General features: G+C 44.0%; 1 protein-coding gene across 15 annotated transcripts in view; it reads right to left on the bottom strand.

The window, feature by feature from the left end:
• Positions 1–23616, bottom strand: part of SIPA1L2 (signal induced proliferation associated 1 like 2) — a 249055-nt gene that overhangs the window by 85420 nt on the left and 140019 nt on the right. For all 15 annotated transcript variants that reach the window (XM_086381084.1, XM_086381087.1, XM_086381083.1 and 12 more), the window contains 3 exons: positions 12147–12280; positions 10214–10402; positions 2332–2506 (listed from right to left, as the gene is read on the bottom strand). In XM_086381084.1, coding sequence (XP_086237210.1) covers positions 2332–2506; positions 10214–10402; positions 12147–12280 — 498 coding nt within the window. The remainder of the gene's footprint in view (positions 1–2331; positions 2507–10213; positions 10403–12146; positions 12281–23616) is intronic.

Here is a 23616-nt window from a genome sequence, read left to right as displayed (position 1 = left end):
CTCATAACAATATGAATCAACATGTCAAAATTTTGTTCTTATTTCCTTGAGCTAACATGATTAGCATGACATCTGTAATGTATAAAAGATATCTCCTAGGTCATAAAAACTCAAAGCTGATGTCAATTCTGTACAGAAGGAAAAAAAAAGTATTTGCACTATCTACGCTGTAGTTTTATAGAATGTATACATCAGGAGCTTTTAAAATGTCCCCTCATCCCTCCCACAGCAGAAGGACAGCAGACATGCAGAGCAGCAATGAGCCCATGAAGAATGAGCTCATTCTGCAGGAAGGCGTCCCTAAGGGCAGCTTGCTAGCACTGCTGGCGGTTGTATGGTAGTCTGTAGGTAAGGGGAGTTTGGCAGAGAAAAAAGAAAGAAAATTCAGAAAAGGCCTCAATGATCTTTCTTAAAAGAAGTGGACACTCACAATAGGTATCATATATTACTTTCTAACCCTTACATTTCTGAGGCATGAGCAGTGCACATTCAACTTAATAGTCAAGCCCCAACCTCGACATCAGTGGAAGACACACAGGGCCTGCTCGTGAGCCAACTTTTCTCCAGATCTTGTGATCTATCCTCTAAGTGTCACTTTCAAAAACAGAAGAACAAATATTGCATATAAGCACTTACAGATGGAATCTAGCAGAACAGTACTGATGAATCTATCTGCAGGGAAGGAACGGAGACATGGATATAGAGAATGCACTGGACGCAGTGAGAGGAGAGGTGAGGAGGAACTGATAAAGTAGCATTGTCAAATATATACAATGATGTGTGGTAAAGAATCTGCCTGCCAAGCAGGAAACTCAGGTTCAGTCCCTGGGTCAGGAAGATCCCCTAGAGGAGGAAATGGCAACCCACTCCAGCTTTCTTGCCTGGAGAATCCCGTGTGCAGAGGAGCCTGGCGGGCTACAGTCCATGGAGTCAAAAATGAGTCAGATCGACTGAGGCAACAGAGCACACGTGTAAAACAGATAGCCGCTGGGAAGCTGTCGTACAGCACAGGGAGCTCAAGCCTGTCCTCTGTGATGACCTAGAAAGGTGGGATGGGAGGGGGGCTCACGAGGGAGGGAGGCTCAAGATAAGTATACTTATGGCTGACTCACACTGTTGCATGGCAGAAACCAACACAACGTGGTAAAGCAATTATCTTCCAGGTAAACAAAGACCGAAACCCCAGAACTGATGACAAGCCAGGCACAGGGAGAGTGGCACCACTCTGTTGTAGGCAAGTATCACTGATGGTCGCAAGGTGAGCAGACCTGGGGCCACAGGGCCTTGGTTCCAACCCTGGCTGATGCTCCCCGGGACAGGTTCCCACTGACCCCTCCTAGAGGGCTGGATGCCCTCACAGATCCATCTTTTACTCACTCTTCAGTAAAAGGGCAAGAAGCAAATCACTGCTTGACAATAAGCAGTATTTCCCCAAATACACAAAATTACCCTACCTGGTGTTTTCAGGTGTGTTGAGAGCAACTAAGTAACAACACAGATACAAAGGTTGAATATTTAGTCTATGAGGACCATAAGGAACAGGATTATCGAAATGAAGGGAAAAGACAAATTCACACATAGGAGGGAACCCACAGGTGCCCCACTTGAGAGAATCTGACCAAGGTCCTTGGAAAACAGGATGTATCAGCTTTTTAATCAGAGCTTCAGCTCCCCGGCTAATACCATGAAATAGGCTATGAACAAGATAAGGCTGCAAGCATGGCCTGCATGGATGTGGAAATATTTAGACATTTCAGAAATGAATGCAAGGTTTGGTCAAGCTGCAGTGGGACAGGGTGGAATACAGAGGTGAGGCGAAAAGAAAAAAGAACATACTAAAAGATTCTTCACAGAATACTGGGGGGATCTCTGCTCTTGTTACGAAGGAAGAAGAACTGACCTTTTGAGAGTATGTCAGACACAATGCCCTTGGGAAATGCGCTTTCCTTGCTCATCTGAGTGCATGGGTGTGCTTAGTTGCTCAGTCGTGTCCGACTTTGGGACCCCATGAACTGTAGCCCACCCACTCCTCTGTCCATGGAATTCTCCAGGCAAGAATACTGCAGTGGGTAGCCATTCCCTTCTCCAGGGGATTTTCCTGACCCAGGGATCGAACCCAGGTCTCCTGCATTGCAGACGGATACTTTACCACCCGAGCTACCAGGGAAGCCCCCTGCTCATCTGAGGAAATCGCAACTCCATCCCCAATAAGCTGGCTCAGCCGCTGCTGGGGTCAGGAACAGGAGGGCGCAGGACCACTCACTTAGATGTCTGCGGTGTGCCTACCTTTGGGGAATTAAATTTGTGCAGACACCCAAGTCTGAAGCTTACTTTTATTGTCCAGCTGAGCTCGATATTTACTAAATCCTTTCAGCCGCACTCTCTGGCCCAGCAGATCAAGGAATTCTTCAAAAGCTGGACCTGCCGTCTCGTTGTTATACATTTCCTCTTCGGTACTCTGGCCAGCTTTGCAGTACAGAATCCCGATCTTGTGCTGAAAGCTCAGCTGAAACGAGGGAGAAAGGTAAATTACTTGGCAAAAAGTATCAGACAAGTACACCTGAAACTAACACAATATTGTAAATCAACTATGTTGTTAGTCGCTCAGTCATGTCTGACACTTTGTGACTCCATGAACTGCAGCCCGCCAGGCTCCTCTGTCCATGGGATTTTTCAGGCAAGAATACTGAAGTGGGTACTATTCCCTTCTCCAGGGGATCTTCCTGACCCATGGAATGAACCTGGGTCTCCCGCATTGCAGGTAGATTCTTTACCGTCTGAGCCACCAGGGAACTCCAATGTAAAACATAAAATAAATTAAAAAAATTAAAAAGCATCACACAAGCTAACTTCAGTAAAATTAAAATTACAGGAGCTGAGAATTCTGTTCACAGGAAAGCATGCCAGGACAACTTCCAGAAGCTAAAAAAAGTAATCAACTGTCATTCTGCAAAACCCTACAAAATCCTAACAAACCCAGAGACCTGAAAATAACAGCTGGAGAAATGTCAGACAACCTAAAAAATACAGTGAATGGCCTTGCCTACATGGGAGTTCGCAGGTTTCCAAAACAGACAGCTAGGTTCAAGCATTTATTTAAAAATAGAGCTGTGCAAACATCTTATACCCTCTATATAGTAAATAGCATTATCTTCGAAGTTAGAAAGAAAAAAAGAGCTGTATATTTTCAGAAGTTTTCCCTCTCTGGTTCTTAATGCTTTTTTGTTGTCATTATTTGAACATTCATGGAAATATGAAAGACTGTAATGGAAAAAACAAATCAAATTACGGTCTGGGGAGGAAAGACTCCCACTGCAAATTGTGATCCATGTACATTGATAGAACAATGTCTTATTTCCATAAAAGTAACTCTGGCTGAGCCATTACAGTCATTTCTACATTTCTGACTATCTTGAAAACATCTGCTAAATATACAATAGACCATAAAGAACTTTAATAGCAACTGAAGGGTTCCGGCTATAATTCTGTCTCTCTGTCCGTCCATGCCATGATGGAAGGTATCACACTACTTCCTCCTAAGGCAGGGGAGACAGCTTTTTTATTTTCCCCAAAGAGGAACTACCCATCAATCACAAAAGCAGGGCACTTTTTCCTGCTATAGCAGCAATCTGAGCCTCAAAGACTGACGGATTATCAGCCCTCCCCAATTCCCTAAAGACAGCTGTCCACAACACTGTTCACTTTTATTACCAAACTGTAAAACAGAGCCTTTAATCAAAACTCAGAGATGACTGTATCAGTAAAATAAGGCAAAATGGTACTAATTTCTCTTGAGTAGCAAAGTGATGACAACAGTCTCATCCGAGTGACCTATGACACTTACAATCCAAGAAAGGGAGGGATCCGCCTGCTATGCATCTCAGTGGAGATGCTGGGGAAGCTCAGAGCTGAGCAGGCAGCAGAGCACCAGTACACATGCTGTACCCTAAGAGCTACAGGGGAGGGGAGGGACCAAAGAGATGATTCCCTGTTCACCATCTGACCCGATGCGCCACCTATAGTGATGGCTCCTAGGGCTCGGGGAAGGGAGGCGGAGACAGCACACAGGCCTGATGTTCCTGTCTGAGCCTGAATCACCCAAATCACACTGTGAGGACAAGGTTCCAGGCGCCGAGTGTGGGCCTGTGAGATGCTGGGTTTAAGCTATTAGTATTATGAATTGTGCTGATTCCCTGGTGGCTCAGTGGGGAAGAATCTGCCGGCAATGCAGGAGACACAGGTTCAATCCCTGGGTCGGGAAGACCCCCTGGAGGAGGGAATGGCTCCCCACTCCAGTACCCTTGTCTAGACAATCCCATGGACAGAGGACCCTGGCAGAGGGTCAGACATGACTGAGCGACTAACATTTACTTACTGGGTCTTTAGTAACATTAAGACAAAAAACATTTCCATGCACCCAGGGACTGAGGAATAAACATTTCTGATCAACTCAAGTAAAGAAACAAATGAGACACCACATTTATTGCAAAGGGACCATCATCTTAAAAAAAAAAGTAAGTATAAGACAAATGCCTCATCATTTCACTATAAACACTCATTGTTCTGAGTGATCCGGAAGACACTGCAGGACTTAAAGTACTTTAGGAAACACTTGGGATTGACACTGCCAATGTGATGACATTGGTGACGGTCAGAATCTGGGTTAGTTTTCTAGCGTGACCCCTGGATGACTCTCCACCTCCTCAGAGCTGTGATGTTCTGACCTCTCTTCTACCCTCTCCAGTTGTCTGGCCCCAGCCTTACAGCGAGTCCCCCTGAAATTCCGCGGTGTGATTAGCAGGCACGCATACCCAGCATCCCCAGGACCACACACTCCCGCACCCCTATCTCCTCTGCACCCAGCAGGGGTGGCTGCACCATCAACCGCATCCTAGGAGCTCAGTGTCCCAGGGACCCTGCTCACTACTCCCCTGGAGCCCTGTCACCTCCTCCAGCACCACCCTGCCTTCTCTGTGCCCTCCTACAGCTGTGGCTTGTCCCAGGGTGCCCCACCATCCCCAGCAGCAACCTGTGGGGAGCAAGCCCAGGGCAGAGCCATCTCTGGCCCCAGGGTTGCGGCTGGGGTGGCCCCGGTGGCTGAAGCAGGGCCCTCTCTGGACACACACAGTTTCTCTCCAGTCCCTACCCTTGTGGACATGATGCCTTTGTGACTCAAGAATAGTGAATAGTGAAAGTTGCTGAGTTCTGTCTGACTCTTCGTGACCCCATGGACTATACAGTTCATGGAATTCTCCAGGCCAGAATACTGGGGTGGAGTGGGTAGCCATTCCCTTCTCCAGGGTATCTTCCAACCCAGGGATCGAACCCAGGTCTCCTGCACTGCAGGCAGATTCTTCACCAGCTGAGCCATGAGGGAAGCCCAGGCAGAGGCCAAATACCCAGATAACTGAAACCCCCTTGGGGCTTCTGTGCTGAGTGCAGGGCTATTCGCTCACATATCCTTTCTTCCAGCTTTCAGACAAACCAGCGAGTCTACATCCCAACTGGGAAGAGGACTCGCCTTTCATCCAAGAAGCCCTGGGCCCATGGATGTGGCTAGGAGAGACTTCAAAGCCCGCAGCTGTCCTTCCCAGCCCCAGAACTCTGCTCCAGTGGAGATGCCCTCTTACACACACACCACTTGGGCCGGCCCCCCCACCCCAATCACCAGCTTGGCCTCTGTGACCTGTGTGCCAGTGGGAGAGGACATGAGATGGGACTTGGGAGACAGAACCATCTCCAGCAACTGAGAACTAACCGCTGTGGCCAGTGTAGCACAATTTCAATAAAAGAACAGAATGGGACGTTGTGTGGAGGAAGACATAGCTCTCGGTCTCTTAGAAACCTCATGAAATCAACAGCAATGCAATATACTGAGGCTGACCCCTCCCACCCATGGTTTATCAGAAAGCTGGCCCAATTCCAAGGGGAGGACAGACCCCAGGTCTCCATGAACGAAAACCCTCAATTCTCTTGGAACAAGCTTCGTCTCTAAGGCCTCTACACCTAAACCTGAGGTCACCTTTAACCATACCTCCACTCCCACTGACCCTCCTTAACTGTTCTGATGCAAATTACACCAGGCTCACAGTCCTGGGGGGAACCTCAGGGAACCAGGAACCTTGGGCATCACCACAGTCAAAAACTAAAAACACCCACTTGTCAAAACTCTATACTGCTTCTGTGTCCAGGGCTGAACACACAGACCCTGCATAGACAGGCAGACGATCCCCAGCCTCCTGAGAATGGATCAAGACCGCATGCTCTGTACCCAAGGCCAGAAACTCTGTAATTATTGAGCAGAAAATTTAAATTTAAAGGAAGGCAGCAAAAGACAAAGTCTCAGAATGGCCTTGAAAATAAATTCAAGTGTGCAGGAAAGTCCTGCCACTGCCCTCTCTAAACTCAACCACCTGTGCTGTGTGTAGTCGCATGTGTTCAGACCTCTCTGATTTCCTTTCAAGCAAACTGGTGCATGAGTGAACATATATCTGGAGGGGCAGTTGGCTTAAGAACAAACGAATCCAAAGATGCCATAATATTCTAAGTCAGTAAGCCGTCATGAAAGTGAAAGTGAAGTCACTCAGTCATGTCCGACTCTTTGTGACCCCGTGGACTGTGCCCACCAGGCTCCTCAGTCCATGGGATTCTCCACGAAAGAATACTGGAGTGGGTTGCTGCTGTCATTACCAACCTGAATTATTTTTTTTACAAAGTCAACCTAGTGGGGAGGTACAAATTAACATTTTTGGATTAACATAGCACAGTGCTATATATGGGCTTCTCAGGTGGCAAAAGTGGTAAACAATCCACCTGCCCACGTAGGAGACATCAGACACATGGGTTCAATCTCTGGGTCAGGAAGATCCGCTGGAGGAGGGCACGGCAACACACTCCAGTATTCTTGTCTGGAGAATACCGCGGACAAAGAAGCCTGGAGGGCTATAGTCCATAGCATCACAAAGAGCTGGACACAACTGAAGTGACGCAGCACACACACACTATATAAAAAAGATAACAAGGACCTACTGTATAGCCAGGGAGCTCTACTCAATATCCCATAATAATCTACAGTAAAAAGAATATATATACATATATATGCATAACTGAATCACTCTACTGTACATCTGAAACTAACACAACATTGTAACTATACTCCAATTTTTAAAAAAAAGTCAATCTATATAATCTTATGAACTCACTTGTTAGAAAAACTAGGATAGTCTTAAAAAAAAATGGGATCTTAGAAGTTGATGAATTTATGTAGATAAAGTAACAAAACTTTCAAGTACTACTCAGGATTACTTTCTTTATTATTCTCCATGGCATGGAGTCTTCCTGCTCAACACATCTCACCAAACGTAAAGAATGGAATGAACGATCTGGGACCTACTATACCTCTATTACAGCATCTCTTGTACGGAGCAGATAAACTCAGTGTCAAACCATGAATAGATTCCAAACTCCAAGAAAGCAGGAAACAACAATCTATCCTTTTTAAGTAATTTTTTGATATTAAAACCCCTTAAGAATAGTAACATAAAATTGGCCCATTCCCTACCTGGGCAGCTTTCTATTAGGAAAGTGGATAAAAACAGCACTAACTGAAAGAAATTCTCAAACACCCCAACCGATGAGTGTAACTTTTAAGACCCTTTAGAAACTAGAATATGAGATAAGACACCACTAAGATACCTTTAGATATCATTAAGAGTTGTGGGAAGTCAAGACATCATATTGTACACTATTAATAAAGTATAGCAGAGTCAAGTAAATATAATTCAAAAGAAAAAGCACTGGAAACATATAATTGGGGCTATAGGATGGACTGGTTTCCTTAAAATAAACACTGCACTCACCCTCACCACAACCTGGCTTGACTCTGTGCAGGCAAGCGGACCCAAGTCTGGCTCAGTGACAAATGCTTCACACCAAGCCCACCTGAACCCTGAGTCCCCAGACCAGCAGCAACACACCTGCTCTGCCCCTCCATGACAACAGGATTTTCTCAGCTGCCTCATGGCCATTACATACCACACACTTTACTAGTGATAACCATGGTGAATGCTTCTGTGCAATTTTAGAAGTCAACTACTCAGGTTTAGTTGTTGGTTTGAATATGTCAGGCCTCAATGTTGAGAAAGGCAGATCTCAGGATTATCCATTCCGAATATCATGGTGTCTGCTTCCTCTGGCTGAGAATGCAGTGTTAATTTGCTAGAAAAATTACAACTTCATCTCTTTTAGAATTCTAGCCATCCAAGTATCAAACACTCTACCAATACAACATAATGAGTGTTACTGGGTCAACCAGGAAGTACCACATCTTCCCTCCAAAATGTGCCAAAATATTTTTCTTGGAAAATTCTGGAACCACATCACAATTGTCTTTTTCTTTTGTTTAAACCAGGTGAAAGAAAAGTGAAAAGTGCCAGCCTCTGAGTTGTGTCCAACTCTTTGCGACCCCATGGACTGTAGCCTGCCAGGCTCCTCAGTTCATGGGATTCTCCAGGCAAGGACACTGAAGTGGGTTGCCATGTCCTTCTCCAGGGGATCTTCCTGACCCAGGTCTCTGGGATTCCAGGCAGATTCTTAACTGTGTAAGCCATGAGGGACTTAAACACAAATCCACTCATTTAAAACAAACTGCATACTCTTGGGCACCTAACTCTCAGTTTTGCCTACAAATTATCTTGCATCTGAAGTTAAAAGACCTCTTTCCATCTTCTGGGTACATCCTGTCCATCATTCTCTCCCGGATGATGTCAATAATCACATAATTGAGCTCCAGGCCACTATGAAGCTCTACCTTCACCTGACTGTCCAATTCCCTTCTACGAGATAATCTTCCTAAAGCACAGCTACCATCATGTCCTGTCCCACTCGAAAACCTTCAATGCTTCCTCCTGCCTTCCATATCAAGTGCATAAGCCTTAGCCCAGCATTCATTCTTCTATGCTTATTGTCGTTGTTTTAACTCTCAGCTTCCCTGCGTGTGCCCCTTCCTTGAAAAGAAAAGAGTCATAGTTTCTAAAAGAGCTAAGTACTCATATCTCCCTGTTGGAATTCTACTCAAATCTCTTTCCCCAGAACACACTGCACTTCTGCCTCTTCAAACCCACCACGGCCACATTCTGCCTTGCAAGGGCCTTTGTGCTCTGTCATAGTGATCTCCCCAAGAGTAAGGACTAGGTCTTAGCGTCTCGATTTTCCTGATGCATGCTGTTCACTGCCATCCGTAAACCTGATGTTTTACACACAGTAAACAACAATAAATTCAGGGAAATAGTTCAGGGAAAGGTCCAATGTGAGTTCTTTAAACTCAGGGGATGGACTTCCCCGGTGGCCCAGCAGCTAGGACTCCATGCTCTCAACACACAGGGCCTAGGTTTGACCCCTGGTCAGGGAGCTAGATTCCACATGCCACATCACAGACCCACATTCTGCAACTAAGACCAGGCATAGCCAAATAAACAGATGAAATAAATAAATTTGAAAACAACAACAACAACTACAAGAACCCTGGGGAAAGACACCAGCGATCCCTAACAGTCATGAATCAGATCTGCTCCTGCTGGCTGGGACATACCAGACCTTGATAAAAATAATGCAAGTCACAGACTTCCCTGGTGGTCGAGTGATTAAGAATCCACCTACCAACGCAGAGGATAGGGGTTTAGTCCCTAGTCTAGGAACTAAAATTCCACATGCTGCAGAGCAACTAAGCCTTTGAGCCACAGCTACTGAGCCTGTGCTCCAGAGCTTGCAAGCCACAGCTACTGAGCCCACATACGTTAACTACTGAAGCCCTTGCGCCTAGAGCCTGTGCTCTGCATGCAACCAGAGAAGCCACCAAAATGAGAAGTCATCACACCACAGCCAGAGAGTAGTCCCTGCTGGCCACAAGAGAAAACCCGTGTAGCAACAAAGACCCAACACAGCCAAAAATAAATAAATAATTTAAAAAATAAAACAAGTACACAATCATCTTTAAAAAACCAATGCAAGTCACAACTCAGCAGGAGATGCATTACTTAATAATAAAGGCATCTTAACTAGTAATACAGGCACATTTGAGAAAAACTGGAGAGAAAATGCTTTTAAGGCGTTAAAAATAAATAGTCTTAAAAGGAAGATGGATGGGAAAACACTGAAACATTCAGGACCATGGACACCAAGCGTCACACACTTCAGTCTCATACGTGATACACACCCCTTGCTCATCGAGCTTGAGCAGCTGCTCTGAGACCTTGGGTGAGCTGGAGGCTTGCCTCAGGCACTGGATGCTGAGCTCAGGAATGACGTATTCCAGAACTTCTTTGAGCGGGAGCCCACGTGCAGTCCCATGCCTGGCGGTAGAGGGTATGGCATCCTCCAAAATTGCTCCTCTCAGCGTTGTCAGCTGTGGGGCAAAATAGCATACACTTCAGTTAACCTTGACTCTTTAAAGCATAATGTTTCAACTGCCTTAAAAAAAAAGAGCAAGAAAGAGAAAGCTCTTTTCTAAGTGAGTACAAGAGACTACAGTTCTCAATCTGAAGAAGCAGATTCAACCTTCATCAGTCTTTACACAGAGGTATACAGAAGTCAGGAAGGAGCTGGGTGGGGCTGACGTAACCAGATGTGCCCAAGGCATGAGGAGGAGGGGGCAATGCCCCACCAAGCAGACATAAAGACACACCCACCGCAATCAGAGCCAACAGTGCTGACTAGCCAGGAGCCACAGGGCTGGGCCAGTCGTAGCCATCTCCTCCGTCCTTCCCTTTCCGTTCTCCCATGGACCATCATCTTCTTTCCTTCTACTCTTTTTGTTTTGTTTGTTTCTTTTTGTATTTTTCCTTTTCATTTGTTTTCTTATTTTTTTCTCTCTTCTACTCTTCATGTTCTTCTATTTAACTTCCCACTGCTGACAATTCCCAAGGCTGGGTGGGGCCACTCTGAGACCTCTAGAGGCAAGTGACTCAGGTCCAAGAAGGTTCTTCCTCCCCATCTGTGATATGTCCTCATGGAGTCACTGTTCTGACACAGCAAATCTAACCCCAGGTCTAATGTGCCGAGAAAGGAAACCCAGCAGCACTGCCAGCCTAGAGGGCTGGCTCTCATCCCACCCCACCCCCTACCCTCCACTCTGGCTACAAAGCAGCCATAGTGATGGAGGTCACAGTGGCGCCTAGCATTTGACAGTGCCCAGGGCACGCTGTCCAACAAGACTTTCTGCAGTGATGAGGTCGTCCTCCCACTGCACTGGCTGGCCCAGGAGCCATCATCCCCAAGTGGCTGTGGAGCACGTGACCTGTTACAGGTGTGACAGTGGAAACTTATTTCTTATTCAATTCCCTTAAACTCAAATAGCCTCCTGTAGTTAGCAGCTACTGAACTGGATGGCACAGGTCCACAGCTTAAAATATGCCATCTTCAGAGAGGGCTTGTTTCTCCTACTTATGGCACAGAACCTGGGCCATAAGATACCAATGCACAGCCAAGTAGACACTGAGTACTAGGCTTGGGCAAAGCCTTTGAGGGGCTCTCTGAACTCAGACCCAGGAGTCACCAAAATACACATTCAGGACTGTGTAATCAACACATTGCCATCTAATTACAATGGTCAAGAGGATAAAAACTAAAGTGCAAATCAGATCTGGGTCTTTATGTAAATCAACATTCCCATCTACGTGCATCAGCCATCTGTGTTACAGCCGCACTTTTCACTCAGAGCAAGACCAGTGGGGGAGTAACCTGGTTGCTGGTGGGAGGACGTGTGGGTCCACGGAGCTCCTGGACCCACAGACACACTAAGCCAACACTCACCTCATGGGTGGCTTCCTGGTTTTCTGCATTTGATTCTAAAGTTGTTTTTCAATTTTGACATGAATCATATAGTTCAGATTTGTCCTCTGCCTTATGCCCAAGAACCTTGCATTCTGCTGATTTTATCCTTTCTGTCTTGTAAGGTGACGGTAAAATCGCTGCCACTTAACACCCATCACAAGTTTGCAGATATTTCACTCGGAACCAAATAGTGTAAGCCCTTTCAGTCATCTTAACTGGTGTGAGCAACACTGACAATAAAAGCCACACATTGTAGGCAACAACCCAAGCAGTGACCCGAGGCCCAGCCCGGGGCAGACGCCACACGTGCCCAGTACCTCACTTGTCCTGAAAACCACCCGGTAGTTGAACTGGGACCCTTCCTTCTCCTTGGGGTCTTCCACCTTCTCCCTCCGCACGCTGACTGCCACAGGGCCGAGGTTCTCATCGATTCCAAAATAGTTCTGATGCTCTGTGATGGAGAAAGTGGAGGCATGAGAAGAAGGAAGCAGGAAGAGGATGGGGATCCTGCAACTTGTGTATCTAGTCCAGAAGATGCACCAGCGTCTCTGGTGCAGGATTTCCCACAAACGTGATCAATTTTTTTTATCTCCAACTTAGACGCACTTTTCTTTTTTATTGCAAGAGGACACTTGCTTCACAATATTGCGTTGGTTTCTGCCATACCTCAATATGAATCAGCCACAGGTATACATATGTCTGCCCCCTCGTGAACCCCACTCCCGTCTCCCGCCCCATCCCCCCAGGCAGTGCTCTAGAACGGCACAGAGCACTGGGTTGAGTGCCCACCTGGTAGGTGACCATGAGGCAGCTAGCATAGGGACCTGCAAGGACATTCTTCCTAAGACATGATCACTAGTCTCTTACTCACAGAACACTTGTGTGCCAGACATGGTCTTGGCCGTGGGGTCACAACCCAGAAAAACTTCCCCGTCATGAAGCATATATTCCAGTCTGAACGCTGCCAGCGACGGCAAGCTCAGCTCTGGGAGAAGCCCTTCTGGATGCGTAAGTGAGCTCTGCTGAAAGAAGTATAAAAGCTTCACTCCAACCACACTTTTTAAGTGTCTTCTTCTGCAAGGACCCAGACTTAACACAACACTCAGATGTGGTCCAACCCATACAACAGGGACGGTGCAAATACGCAAATGTTTATTCATGCTGCTTCTCGATTTTAGCAAACCTTCATACCAATAATCCACGCTAAGCGAGCGAGCCACGCAAAGCCCCAGGTGTTATTCATTTACTTCTTAATGAACTGCTGCCCAGTCCATTCTCCAAGGTGCGCACTTACAAAGCTGGTTTTTTTCACCCTGTATGCAAAATCACTTTAAAAACCTCCCCCTTTTCCACTTTTATCCCTTTTCAATGTCACCTTAGTAGTTTGGGCCAATCTTTCTGATGTATAGTTTTCAGTTAAAGAGAAACATGCTCCATCACATGTTTGTAAGCTTGAAAAAAGCCAGAGGTATTCCAAAGGCTTTGGGCTATGCTAACATCTCCTGCCACAGTAATTTCTGAAGGAATAAGGAATGTTATTCATAAAGTAGAAAATAGGTTAAGGTCAACAAAGAAAAACAGTACTTGTATCACTCAAGGAAAACATTATCCAAAGCCACTAATGAACACTGGCTACATCTTCAAAGGCAGATCATTTACTTTTTACTTGTAACCAAATGAGATAAATACTGACATAATTTCCTTTTGAACCAGTCAGGACTAGAAGCAGCAAGTCCCCTATTTTAGGGACTAAAAAGGTGAATTATTGCCTCAGTCCTGGGCTTATACAATAGGAAGTGAGTCTTCATTTTTCATGGATCCCTCATCCTTGTAAATTATGTACTGATAATAGTCTGCTTAACTGTTACAAACATGCACAACTCCAGTGAAATTAAAAATAAATAATGAATTAACAATACATTGCAAAAAATGAATTATTTACCAATGAGTTATTTATTAATAGCCTGCTGCATTAAGAACATATTTCAAGAAGTGACTTGCAAAAATGCTCAAATCAGTTTCTTGGTAGGCTTTTGATAAAACCTGTGATACAAATCAAAAGAAAGTCAAGGGCTTCCCTGGTGGTCCAGTGGTTAAGAATTCACCTGCCAATGCAGGGGACATAGGTTCAATCCCTGGTCTAGAAAGATTCTATATGCTTTCAACTTTTTTTTTTTTTTTTTAAGTATAGCTAATTTACAATATTATGTTCATTTCAGGCATACAGCATAGTGATTCAGTATTTTATAGATTTTATTCTATTAAAAGTTATATACAAAGTAATGACTATAATCCCCTGTGCTGTACAATATATCCTTGTTGCTTATCTATTTCATACAAAACAATCTGCATCTCTTCATCCCTACCCTAGCCCTCTACCCTTCCTTCCCTCACTGGGTCCCACTAGTTTGCTTTCTATATCTGCGAACCTGTTTCTGTTCTGCTATATATATTCAGTTGTTTTATTTTTTAGATTCCACATACCAATCAATAATTACTTGTCTCTCTCTGACTTATTTCACTAAACATAATATTCTTCAAGTACAACCACATTGCTACAAATGGCGGTGTTTCATTCTTTTTTATGGCTGAATAATAAAGATAAATACTGACATAATTTCCTTTTGAACCAGTCAGGACCAAAAGGACTGTACCAATTCTTTATCCATTCATCTACTGAATGGATTCATTCAATTCATCCATTCATCAGGTTGTTTCCATGTCTTGGCTATTGTGAACAGTGTTACTATGACCACAGGGGTGCATGTATCTTTTTGAATTATAGTTTTCTTCAGGTATATGCCCAGGACTGGGATTGCAGGATCCCATGACAACTCTATGTTCAGTTTTTGAGGAACCTCTATACTATTCTCCGTACTGGCTGTATCAATTTACATTCCTGCCAACAGTGTAGGAGGGTTCCCTTTTAATCCATGTCCTCACCAACATATCCCATTTGTGGACTGTGAGGTGACGGCCATTCTGACTAGTGTCTGGTGATCTACCATTGTTACTCTGATTTCTCTAATAATTAGTGATGTTGAGCATTCCTTCATGTGCTGATTACCCATCTGTATTTCTTCTTTGGAAAAACGTCTGTTCAGGTCTTCTGCCCATTTTCTGACTGGGCTGTTTGGTTTGTGATATTGAGTTGGATGAGGTATTTATGTTTTCATTATTAACCCCTTGTTGGTCATCATTTACAGATACTTTCTCACATACGGTAGAATGTCTTTCTGTTTTGTCAATAGATTATTTTGCAAAAGCTTTTAAGTTTAATGAGGCTCCATTTGATTATATTTGCTATCATTTCTTTTGCCTCAGGAGACAGGTTTAAAAAAATACTGCTATGACTTATGTCAAAGAGTGTTCAGCCTGTATTCTTTTCAGTGAGCTTTATGGTCTGCAAGATTTAGGTCTTTAATCCATTTTGAATTATTTCTGCAGATGGTGTGAGGAAACATTCTCATCTCACTCTTTCACATGCAGCTGTCCAGTCTTCCAAGCACCAATTATTGACAAGGCTGTCTTTTCTCCACTGTATATTGCCTCCTTTATCATAGATTATTGACCATACATGTGTGGGCTTATTCCTCAGCTCTCTGTTCTGTCCCATTGATCCATGTCTGTTTTTGTGCCAGTACCATGCTGTTTTGACGACTATCACTTTGTAGTATAATCTGACGTCTGGGAGGTGATACCTCCAGCTTTGTTCTTCTCCCTCAAGATTGCTTTGGTTTTTGTGGATCCATAGGAATTTTAAAATTATCTGTTCTAGTTCTACAAAAAAACAAACATCATGGGTATCCTGATAAAGACTGCATTGGATCTGTAGATTGCTTTGGAGAGTAGGACCATTTTAATAAAACCTTTCTAATCCAAGAGCACAGGATATCTTTCCATTTCTTTGTATCATCTTCAATTTCCTTCATCAATATTTTATAGTTTTCAGAGTTAAGTTTACTCCTAAATATTTTATTCTTTCAGATGAAATTTTAGATAGCATTGTTTTTTTTAACTCTCTCAGTAGTTCATTACTAATCTATGGAAAAGCAACTGATCTCTGTATATTAATCTTGTATTCTGAAGCTTTGCTGATTTCACTTATTAGTTCTAAGATTTTTAGGTGGATGCGGGGAGGCCATGACTGGGGAGAAGCCTTGGCTATGGGATGCAGTGGTGACCCAATGCCAGAGCCTAGGTGAGGCAGCAGCAGTCACTGCTGGCATTTACTCAAGTAGCATCTTAGAAGCAGCCCAAAGCTCTCTACAGGCTGCTCCACCGCAGCTCACTCCACCAACCTGCTCTGTGGAGTAGACTATCTTCTGATGGCCTGTCCCCGCCACACACTGCCCTCCAGCGCTGGGGGAGGAGTCATCCTCCAAGCTGCAGAACCGCCCTGCTCATCAGTTAACTCTGGCATACCTTGCGTTATGTGGCACCTTCCTAGTTTGTTCCTCTGTGGCTTTATGCCCTTTTTGTACTCCTTCACCATCAGTTTTTTAGTGCTGTTTGGAAGGGAGAGAGAGAACATGTATGTACAAATGACCAAGTTTAACTAGCATCCCTAAATTCATTTACTGTTAAATATCTATAATTCTCTCCAGTATTCTTGCCTGGAGAATTCCATGGGCACAGGAGCCTGGCATGGGACACCCGGAGTCAGACATGACCGAAGCGACTTAGCATAAGCATCTGTAAGTCTAATGAGCCTGATAATCAGTTTCTGAATCTGAGCTTTCCTACTTATTACCTACTTAATAACCTTGGGTAGTTCTTAACCTCAGCACCAACACCCCATTACAATATATATATATATATATATATATATATATATATATATATATATATATAATACATGTATCATCAATAACCTGAGAAAAGCATTATAGTTGAAGGCAGGAATCCTACTGACAAAAAACTCAATGAGGAACAAAAAATCAAATGAACAGCATTATGGGCATTTTGATTTTTGAGCCCAACACAGCTTAAGAGTCAAACTGAACAAGATTCATACTTTTAATCTCAAAAAGTTAATCTGTAATCAGAGGTTATATTATATTCAGGATAGTCTTTTAAAGAAAGCAGTGGCATATATAATATTTTACTGAGTAATTTCTATCAAGAATTCTTTTTTTTTTTTTAATGTGTATATTACCCTTTCCACCAAAGATGGCAAATTAGTAAGAAAACCATTTTTTTCCTTTGGGTCTATCTTTCCAAGCCATGCGCCACACTTGTTTTTGACTCTTGTCTCCATCTCTCACAGACACACACTATCTTTTTCTTCCCAGACCTCAAACTTTTTATTTTGTATCGGGGTACAGCCCATTAACAACGTTGTTGTTTCCGGTGAAGAGCGAAGGGTCTCAGCCATACGTGCACATAAATCCATTCTCCCGCAAACCCCCATCCCATCCAGGCTGGCACATAACACTGAGGAGGGTTCCTTGTGCGATACTTATACTGTCAGTTATCCATTTTGAATACAGCAGTGCAGACACACGCTTCTGAATGCAAGCAGAGGTGACTTTTCGGCTAGGTACAACCACGACACCTTTGGACTCACCAGTTCTGAGTCCCTGCAGCTATTTTCTAAGGAATCTCTCTGTGCTTTCAGTTTCACCAAGGAATAAAGCAGGTTACCTGGATATGTTTCTAAGGAAATAAGATTATCTTCTGCTGCACACTGGAGCACTCCGTCTAGCTTTTATATAGGGTGTTCCACATATCATGAAGATAAGCGCAGGAAAGGTGCTCCCTATGTCTCCAGGAGGGAGCCGAGGTAACCCTCAGATGACACCTGGTCCCTTTCAGGACAGCTCAGCCTGTTCATGTGCATCACAAGAGCCTTGCCCTCTGGGGGACAGGACAATGAGCCCCTCACCCAAGGGGCCCATCTTCATCCCAAGCACCCGATTTCCACAAAACTGCTGCAACAGAGAATCAAATAAAATCCTTCCTTGGCAGAATAGAAGCTGTGAAAAGACTGTGGGAAAGCTGAATGAAAATCCATATATAATGCAAATAAAAGGCTAGATTTTTTTTTTAAATCAATTAACAAGATTTCAATGTAGGAAATGAGATTCAGCACATAGCTCTGGTGCACTTTGTTCAGTAAAGAAAAGAAAAAATTCTAATTTGGAAGTTTTTTTTTTTTTTTTTTTAAGGGCTATGTGGAACCTTAGTCCAAAGGCTGTTTCCAGGCACTGTCAAATCTTGGACGGTAGATGTACTGGGCTCATCTCATGGACTGAAGAGGCAAGGATCCCAACGCTCCAGGCTGTGGAGGCCAGCATGTAAGAGAAGCCCTGTGCCTCTCCCTCACGAGGTTTCTCACCCTGGCCATGGTGCCATCAGCAAGTCCACCAGAACCACCAGTGACTGGGTCGGGCCCCTTCCCTCTGCATTGGTCAGTACACACAGCAAAGCTTTCCTTTAATGGTTCCATGTTCTTTCAACAATCAGCTGATGATTTCACTGTCAGCTCACTGCCTATCTGGGTTAGACCCATGGCTGCAGGTGACTGCTGTCTAAACTCCTACCTAAACTCCTATCTTCTGTCATCTTCCCCTCCAAACCACTGTTTAATCACCTCCTCTGTTCCAGGAGTTATACAGATATAAATAAGGAATGACAAATTCATAAATGAATGAAGAAAACAATAGGATCTGCTTTCACAGATAATAACATTAAGAGTCATTAGAGAACCTCAAGGAACCTCAAACTCCCTGCTAATGTTTCATGGATTAAATTACAAAATTTGATGAGGAAAATGATGCTTTTTGGTTATATGAAGGCTCTTCTGACCAAAATTTAACCAAAGCATCAGTGAAGCTTAAAAAATCCAGTGTATTACAGTGAAAATAACAGTATTAAGGATACCTTACATAAATTAACTCATTCATCTCCATGCCTGTGAGCAGGTATTCCCATTTCACAGAAAGCAATACTGAAGCTGAGAGGTTGATGACATGCTCTAAGTCAGAAGCCCGTGATGACTGAGTCAGGATGCACAGCTAGGCAGTCTGGCTTTAGAGCTCCTTCATGTCAATCAACTCAAGTGTGAACAAACTTATGGTTGCCAGCAGGGAGGATGGGGAGCAGGGATAGTTAGGGAGCTTGGGATGGACATGTACACGCTGCTATATTTAACATGGATAACCAACAAGCACCTACTGTATAGCACAGGGAACTCTGCTCAGTGTTACGTGGCAGCCTGGATGGGCGGGGAGTTTGGGGGAGAAAGAATGCATGTATGTGTATGGCTGAGTCCCTTTTTGTCCACCTGAAACTATCACAGTGCTGTTAACTAGCTATACTTCAATACAAAATAAAAAGTGAAAAAAAATAAGGCAACTCAAGGGTGATGACATTACTGTAAAGATTTAAATTGTAAAAATCAACTCATACACAGTAAAATGAACACAACTTAAAGATGAGACAGCAAAACTCTCCTGAATGTAAGGATGGTGTCTTAGGAGACACAATTTTAAGAAAGCCTTGAATAAAAAGTGTAACTTGCGAAGTAAGGTAGCTACCAATGAGTTCCTTTGATAAGGTATAAATTTTAGTATTATCTGCTATGAGAATGGGAAGGAGAAAGAAAATACTACAAGAGCAAGAAAGGTTTCTGCATAAAAGCTGAGAGGGCCAGCCACTGCTGAGGGGAGTAGTTGTCCAGCTTTCCTTTAATTTTTTTAAGTAGGGCAAAGAATGAAATAAATTTTGGATCTAAACAAATACAGGGTCGGTGGGTTTTAATAAGCTTCTAGGTGGAGAAGGCAATGGCAACCCATTCCAGTGTTCTTGCCTGGAGAATCCCATGGCCGGAGGAGTCTGGTGGGCTGCTGTCTACGGGGTCGCATGCAGTTGGACACGACTGAATCGACTTAGCAGCAGCAGCAGATGCTCTGAGACCTAATTTCCAAAGACCCTAATTTCCAACTTTACTGTATCAGTGTTACCACAAATAAGTTCAAGTGACCTAAGCACAGTGCGGCCAAACAAACCAAAACCCTGAGTTTGGAGTAGAGGTTTACTGCAGTGCCATACAGAGAAGGCAATGGCACCCCACTCTAGTACTCTTGCCTGGAAAATCCCATGGACGGAGGAGCCTGGTGGGTTGTAGTCCATAGGGTCGCTAAGAGTCGGACACGACTGAGCAACTTCACTTTCACTTTTCACTTTCATGCATTGGAGAAGGAAACGGCAACCCACTCCAGTGTTCTTGCCTGGAGAATCCCAGGAGTGGGGGAGCCTGGTGGGCTGCCGTCTATGGGGTCGCACAGAGTCGGACACGACTGAAGCGACTTAGCAGTAGCAGCAGTGCCATAAGGAGATGGGAGGCTTGTGCTCAAAAAGTCCTAAACGCCCCCAAAGGGGTTTAGAAAAGCACTTCTAAATGCAAGGTGAGGGAGAGGTGTGGTTAGTTGTAAACTTCTCGGGGTTCAGAATCCTTCATTCTTACAGCTGTCCACATAGGTCAGATCATGATGTTCCTGTAGACTTCCAGTACTGCTAAGTCACTTCAGTCGTGTCCGACGCTGTGTGACCCCATAGATGGCAGCCCACCAGGCTCCCCTGTCCCTGGGATTCTCCAGGCAAGAACACTGGAGTGGGTTGCCATTTCCTTCTCCAATGCATGAAAGTGAAAAGTGAAAGTGAAGTCGCTCAGTCATGTCTGATAAGTGCTATTCTCTCTTCTGCAACTTTTTATCTTCATAGGAATAAGAAAGTATTATACCCTTAAAGATTAGCACCTCCAGAATGGGCTCTCCTGTATATTTCAGGCTTTAGGTAACATTCTTAATTTGTAGCAAAAGCAATAGGATACAAAGGTTAAAGTAAAAGAAACAAATCTAATATGGGGGCAGATTTATTCTTCCCTGTTACACCAGTAGCAAAATGTAAGGAAGATTTCCCAGTTAACTGCCACATTGGTCAAGCTATACAGAAATATTAGAGTATTAATACCTCATCCAAGAGAAATATGAGAGCGTTACTCCTCAGTAGCTGACTGAGAACACTCCTGAGGCCAGAGGATGGATACGATGAACTAGCATACAGTTCTAAGATGCTGCGGTGGGTGGGAGCTGTGACCTCCCCAGCACAGCATGCATGTTTCTCCAGCCACGCCCCCCACCCCATCTGCCGCATGGAACCCGTATGACCGTAACCCACAGGCTGAATCTCGGCTGTAGCTGGGTGATTCTTCCCTGCTAAGAGCCCCTCTGGACCTCAGTGGGAACTCTGTTTGTGGAGGCACTGGCCAGGCACTGAAGTTAAGAACTGAGGTGATTGTGTCCACTAAAGGAGGAATTTGCATCTTAGAATAGTAGTATTGTTAGGTGGTACTCAGTTCACCCTTATGAATATAATAGTGTCCAATTCCCTATTAATTCTCCTCAGTGACTGTATAAAACCAGACGGGGGGGGGGGAAAAAAAGAAGCCACCAGGCATGAAATTCAAAGCAAATGCAGCCATGCATCACTAAGGCATGGGGTTCATTTCATATGTAAAATTATCCTCATGCCCACAACTGCCACATTAGTGAAACTTAAGTGAATGTGTTTGGAATGGAGTGGCAGACTTCACCAGATACCTTTCCCTGGGGCCCACTCTCCCATCTGGTTCGCTCTACTTTTTTCCCATCTTTTAACAATTAAAATAAAATACTGCCCTTTAACTGCTGTACCGGAGGTAGGGATAATAGCTCCTTTTTAGAGGAAAGTCTCCTACATTTAAGAACTCTTGGGAGGACAAGAATGCACAGAATGTAACAGGCACTGTTCTAAGCCCTTTCTTTATAGGAGATAGTTTTTTTTAATGATCCCATTTTGTAGATGATTAACTGAGGTACAATGAAGTTCAAGAATTTGCCCCAAACTGAGTTGGGATGTAAACCCAACAGCCTGATTTCAGTCTATGCTCTTTCCATCAAGATAGGCCAACTCGCAGCCTAGAAGGGAAGGGAGTTTGGGGGAGAATGGATACACGTATATCTATGGCTGAATCCCTTTGCTGTTCACCTGACACTATCACAACATCGCTAATCGGCTAAACCCCAATACAAAATAAAAAGTCTTTTAAAAAAAGATACAGCACTTCCGCCCACCAGTCATAGGCCCCAACTACAAGAGTGGACAGATGCCTCTGCCCACTGGCAAAAAGACACTCCCAATGCCATAAAACCATTAGCTGATATCAAGAGGAGTGAGTTAGCAGTCACACATATTCCAGAAGAATCCTTTCCTACTATGTGCTCATTCAGCAGATGTACAAAACAAGTATGACTCTTCAGTTAAAACATCAATGACAAAGACTGGCATCAGAGAAAAGGGTAAATTTACATAGATCAGGGTAAGAGCAGTTAAAAAAATAAGGGAACTTAAAGATTTTTATAGAAAAGAGACCCTAGAAAGATCAGCTGGAGGTATGACAGATCTGCTGGCCAGGGATGGGCCAGACATAGGAAGGGCCTTCAAAGCTGAAGAGCTGGTATCTTAAGGTGTAATAGGTGAGAGTAAATCTGATTTCATATTGGTACTGTTTCTTTTACTTTAACCTTTGTATCCTATTGCTTTTGCTACAAGTTAAGAATGTTGCCTACAGCCGGACATATACAGGGCAGCCCAGGCTCAAGGCTCTGACATTTAAGGATATAACACTTCCCCATTCGTACAGAGATTACAGAGAACAACATTTATCTTGTTGGAGGGTTACAGGAATGTCACGACCTGACAAACCTGGACAGGCGCAAGGACAAAGGATTCCCAGCAAGAAGTTTACAACAGCCAAACACCCCTCCCTCACCTTTTAGTATTAAAACACCCAGAATTCCAACTCCAGTTAAGATGGATCTTTAGGACACTAGTCCGTCTTCTCAGCCTGCTGGTTTCTGAATAAAGTCACTATTCCTTGCCCTAACAATTTGTCTCGATTTGTTAGCCTGTTGTGCGGTAAGCTGTACGAGCTTGGACTCTACAATGGGCAGAAATGGACCTTGGAAAAGCCAGGAAATCCCCTACACTGTTGTATGGATACAGCTTTTGTTGGATACCCGGTGCACTTGGAAACAGCTGAACACTGTTTTTTGGAAAGTTCCAACCTTTTTGAAAAGAATTTCAATCTGCCTACACCTAAGAACTCTTGTAAATCTAAGATGGGAAGGGGAAATCAAAGAAATTCTCTGTCATATTCAGGAGCACATGATGGAACTATAAACACTAGGACCCCTAAGTGTTTAGGGGTTCTATAAGTTCTATAGGTTCTTTAGGTTTTATAGTGTTTTCTCCTACTATAGGAAGGAGGGGAGAAAAAGGGGAAGGGAAGAGGGGAGAAAATGAGGACAACTAAGACTCTTTCATATTCACTACAGAGTCTGCCCTGTAAAACCCACCCAGTTCCTCATGAAGGACTTCTACAAGATACATATTTCTTTCATTGTACTTGTCACCAAAAATCATAAGAAAAAAATGAGTAGGGCACAAAAGCCTCCTTCAGAGAGTTCAGTGAAGATGTGGGGGCCACAGCACCAAGGACATCCCAAATAGTCCCTCACCTTAACCTGAAGATTTCAAGGGGTGGGGGGAGATTTAAAGGGGACGTCTTGTGCATTTCAATACAGATAGCAGAAATAGGAAATCCTACAGCTTGACAATCCTCCTGCCTCTCAAGTCTGAGGAAGATACTCATGGCAAGTATGTACAGGAAGGGCTGTACAGAACGGACACCTTATTAGTTTTCACTCTATTTTAAACAGTGGAGTCAGCAGTTTGCAGAAT

Source organism: Bos grunniens, chromosome 28, assembly GCF_055505025.1.
Source record: "Bos grunniens cultivar Pamir isolate PY7600 chromosome 28, Bosgru_T2T1.0, whole genome shotgun sequence".
NCBI classification, from domain to species: Eukaryota; Metazoa; Chordata; class Mammalia; order Artiodactyla; family Bovidae; genus Bos; species Bos grunniens.
Note: the sequence above shows the minus strand (reverse complement) of the source record. Positions and strands in the feature narration are given on the sequence as shown.